The 5,042-nt window shown below is 37.3% G+C and overlaps 1 protein-coding gene across 1 annotated transcript; it reads right to left on the bottom strand.

Annotated features, from left to right (window-relative positions):
• Positions 1–4,194: 4,194 nt before the first annotated feature.
• Positions 4,195–4,815, bottom strand: LOC133832414 (uncharacterized). Its single transcript, XM_062262760.1, has one exon. The coding sequence runs from the start codon at positions 4,813–4,815 to the stop codon at positions 4,195–4,197; it is 621 nt and encodes a 206-aa protein (XP_062118744.1).
• Between the last annotated feature and the right edge of the window lie 227 nt (positions 4,816–5,042).

Here is a 5,042-nt window from a genome sequence, read left to right as displayed (position 1 = left end):
TAGTGTATACATGTGCTCGTGTTCTAGCAAACAAGCATAAGTGTATTCATGCTATAGTCAAACAAAAAAGATTGAACTTACCTTGTAAGTTGTTATATGTGCAAATAGATTCCCTTTGAAGGTTAGCTTCGATCTCTTAGTCGTTTGGTTTTCACAAAACAGATTTGGATTAATAATTATGGCAATGTCTTACTTCATAACTATTTTGGGCATTTCTTTTAAATGTTACTTTTATTTGAAAATGTCATTTTATTAGGATGCAAATTCTTACTTACAAAAATGACCTAAGCATTTGAAATCTATCCTAAAAATATGGGACATAATTTGGGTCAAAATAGGAGTTTTTCATAGAAAGAAATTGGATAAAAGTTCCAATTTAAAATATCTTTTGGTGTTAATAAAATTTTCAAGGCTTTGGACCCCAACTTTTAAGTTACTATTTGAATTTTTGTTACTAATCTAAAATGAAATTTAACTTGATTCTTTTTTAAAATGATTTTTTATTGGGTCTAATGGTCTCATAAAATATCTCATAATCTTTGAAGTAATTTTAGGTGACTTAAGTCATAATTTCCCACTAGCTAGTAAAAATAAGATTCCCAGATTGTAAAATTTGTTGTGATCAAACCATCCATTGAAATTCTCTCAAACTTAGCAGTTGATTACTTATATATGTGAAGAATGTCTCATAAACATTTCAAAGAAAAAAAACCATTTTTTCGGGTAAAATAATTTCTCAAATTCAGAGGTCAAAACCCTTTTCAAAAATAAGTTTTTGCATGATAATTTGCAAGGATTATAACTTGATAAATATTAAACATTTTTTAGCATGTAAATAGTCTAAATCCATATACTCTTCTTAAACTTTAATTTGATCAAATAATAACATATAGATTCACGTGGGTTTTAGGATTTAGACCCATTGGAAGTCTTAACCCTAACCTGAAAATATATTTTTGCCTTAAGCTATGGAAACTTAGGATTTCTCATCTCCCTTTGAGTTTCTGTCCACAAGCATATATCATCATCATCACAACAGACTTATAATAGATTACAAACACAATAAAAGCCTAAAAATATATTACTAAGAAAAGGACTGAAGAGCTTAATATGGACAACAACGGGGTGAACAACAATGGTGACAATGGCATCAATAATAATCAACCAGCAGCTGGTAGGGCTCCACTTAATCCAGCGCAACGGGCAGTGCATGACTTTTGCATGCCCGTTGTGAATGAAAATCTCACTGGAATCGCAAATCCAACCATTGGTGCGAACAAATTTGAACTGAAACATGCACTAATCAACATGGTGCAGCAAAATCAGTTTGGGGGTTTAGCTACTGAAGACCCCAACATTCACTTGGCCATAATTCTGGAGGTATGTGCCACAGTGAAGATGAATGGTGTTACTGACGATGCCATCAGATTGCGTCTCTTCCCTTTCTCATTGAGGGATCGAGCCATGAGTTGGTTGCAATCTTTGAAGCCTGGAACAATTACAAAATGAGATGGCAAGAAAGTTCCTGATTAAGTTCTTCCCTCCTTCCAAGTCAGCGCAATTACGCAGTGATATTGGGCAATTCTGACAGTTAGAGCAAGAACCATATAAGGCTTGGGAAAGGTTTAAGGACTTATTACGACGTTGCCCACAACACGGTTATCAAAATTGGATGCAAGTTCAAATTTTTTATCAAGGGTTAAATGCTCCAACACGAACAATATTTGATGCTGCTGCTGGGGGTGCTCTATTAGCCAAGACAGCTGATGAAGCCTTCACTTTGATGGAGGAAATGGCTACCAACAGTTACCAGTGGCCCAATGAGAGGTCAGGCCCAAGGAAAGTTGCTAGGTTATATGAAGTTGATCAGATGATAGCCATGCATGCCCAAATTGCTGCTTTACAAACCCAAATGGCTGTTCTGTCAGCGCAGAATAATCCAACTGTTAGGGAGAGTGTAGCAGCGGCTGCTGCAATGCAGAGGCAAGATATGAGTCCAGAACATGCCCAGTTTATGGCAAACTGCTCATTCACCAATAACTATAGAAGCAATAACATGCTTAATTATTATTGTAACGCCCTCCTAATCAGGGACCGTTACAATGTGTAATTAAAATTGTGTCAAACCTGCTAATTAGGTCATTTGGCTTAAAACGTGTAACTAAGGTTAATGTCAAGAGTTAGGGTTAAAATTTTTGGTCAAGAACCATTAACTTTTATTCCAAAAGTGTTACATAACATGGGATCCCAAAATATTACAACTCAACTATTAAAAAGAGCAAATACATATCAAAAGTTACATCAGCCGGCCTAAGCGGCAAAACAGGGCTGTAACCCTAGTTCCTCTGAGATAACCCCGACCGTGATGGGTGAGCAGCCGCATATGTACACGCCACCACCGAAGCTCTCCAACTCATGGCTGGTCAAGCTTTCCCTTTCCTTTACCTACACCACAAAGCACCTGTGAGCCAAGGCTCAACAAGAAAACAGAACGTAACAACAGAGGATATAACTTTAAATAACCATTCAACAATAATCAACAACATTAATTCATAGCCAATGTCATTTAGTCCCAACAGAAAACTAGTCCCAAAACTCACTAAGCCACCAATTAAATCTTTCAACTTTAAGAGCTCAAGAACACTTAAATCCAGCCATGAAAACTCAAAATTTAAATGCTAAAACCATAATTCAAAGCTTACCTCAATATTTGTTTGAATCCACAAGCTAATACTGAGCTAATCTCCAAGTTTAGAGCTCCAATTCTTGTGAACCTAGCCCAAAAATCGCTTGGTTCAATGGTTAGCTTGGAAGAGCTTCTTGAGAGAAAAAGAAGAGAGTAATTGGAGAGAGAGAGTCGGTTTCAGGCAGAGCTTCTAAGTGTTTCCTACCTTTTGTCTTACCTAACTTAAGTCACTTAAGTTAATCCCAAGGCTCGGGGTACCAAAAACGTCCCTGAGGGCAAAATGATAAATTTCCCCAATATTCCCTCCTAAATAACCAATTAAACTTCAAATATATATCCAATTATTTATTTCCATAACCTGATAACCAATTAAATATCTAATATCCAAAATACCCCTTAACTCTCCCCGAGTCGGGTATTGGGTCCCGTTTTGACTTTCCTGCTAACTTTCTCCCTAGGATTGCCTCGTGTCGAATAGTTGAAATAAACCCACATAATAATGTGGTCTCTCACATATATGCACATAAATACACATTTATGCCTGTAACGATCCAAATTACCAAAGTCGCCCTTCTAATAAGAAACGGCCCACATGCATATTTTTTTTTTTTGAACAAGAGAAGAAATCTATTATTTAAAACAAACCAGATACAAAACAGAACAAAAGCAAAAGCTACCGAAACAAAGAGAACAACAGCCAAAGAAAACAACCACTGCACTCAAAGAGAAGCAGCTACCAACCCTCTACAACATTGATCAAATAACTGTCCATTTTGCTAGATCTAAGAAGACCCAAACCCAAGATTCTACATTTAACAACTTTCCTAATTTCAAAGCTAACACTTCTTGTAGAATAGCAAGCTAATTCAAATATACAATTGTTCCTGTTTTTCCAAATGAAATACAAAGTTGCTGCAAGAACAACATTGAGAATCTGGTACTTCAAGCCTCTAGTAGCAGAATGGCACCAATCCTGAAGCTCTACAAGAGAATTCGGCCACTTAAAGACCCCAAGCCAGCTGCTAACTTCCCCAAAAAGCCTTCGAGAAAAGATACAGTCCAAAAATAGGTGACTGTGTGATTCTAATACCAGGTCACAAACTGGGGAAAGAGATGAAAGGATAGGAAGGAAACGGCTCAAGTGATCTCCGGTCAGCAATTGAGAGTTAAAAATCTGCCAATAGATAAATCTATGCTTGGCCACTATGAGTTTGTTCCAAACCGTCTCTGCATATATAACTCTTTGAGCAGAAATCAGAGAAGAATAAAATTTCTTAACTCTAAACTTACCTCCCTTTTCAGCAAGCTTCAAAGAATTATAATCAGTAGATTGCCTTAGTTTGAGAAGCTTCTTAAAGTGCCAACTCATATCTTGCTTAATAGGAATACTCCATATGGTATGATCTTTAAGATAAATGGAATTGATCCATTTAACCCAAAGGCAGTCTTGCTTACTAGATGAGGCCCAAATATACTTAGCCATCAAGGCCATATTCCACTTTTTGCCTTCACGAAAGCCAATTCCACCCAACTTTTTCGGAAGACACCTTCTCCCATGAAGGGAGATGAAGCTTACTCCTATTTCCTCTAGAACCCCAAAGGAAATCGCGACAACATTTATCAATAGCAGCTGTGACTTTAGAAGGCAGAATGAAGATACCCATCCAAAAGTTCCTAATACCAAGCAGCACTGAATGAATAAGCTGAGCCCGCCCTGCAAAGGATAAGTTCCTACTCGCCCAGCAGTTAAGGTTCTTGTGCAATTTATCCAGGATCACCCCACAATCTGCAGCCTTCCATTTAGTAGGCCTAAGATGAACTCCTAAGTACTTCAAAGGGAAGGTACCTTCATCCATTTGCATAAGATCAAGAATCTTGAGTTTAGCTTCATCCTTAACGCCTCCAAAGAAGACATTAGATTTAGTTTTATTCGCTGAAAGACCTGAAGAATCACAGAATCTCTTGAAGGCATCATGAATGTATCTCACCGAGTTGAAGTTACCTTTGCAAAAAATGATCAAATCATCTGCGAAGCAAAGGTTAGTTAATCTAAGATGTTTGCACAAAGGGTGGAATCCAAAACCTTTTTTACCAGCATTGTGAGCCAATAGTCTAGTTAGGTACTCCATTATCAAAACAAATAAAAGAGGCGATATTGGGTCACCTTGACGAAGACCTTTTTCCCCTTTAAAGGACCCCTTCTACCATTCATGAGGAGGTTGTAACTCATTCCTTTAAGACAAAGCATGATCCAATTAATAAATCTAGACGGGAAACATAGACTCTTAAGCAACTTCTCCACAAAGAGCCAATCGACAGTATCGTAGGCCTTGCTAAGATCAATCTTCATTATGCA

Source organism: Humulus lupulus, chromosome 4 (assembly GCF_963169125.1).
Source record: "Humulus lupulus chromosome 4, drHumLupu1.1, whole genome shotgun sequence".
NCBI lineage: Eukaryota > Viridiplantae > Streptophyta > Magnoliopsida > Rosales > Cannabaceae > Humulus > Humulus lupulus.
This window is presented reverse-complemented; position numbering and strand designations above follow the sequence as displayed.

What these genes read in the sequence shown, in the direction of transcription:
- LOC133832414 (XM_062262760.1), bottom strand. Translation starts at nt 4,815, where the DNA reads ATGGAGTACCTAACTAGACTATTGGCTCACAATGCTGGTAAAAAAGGT.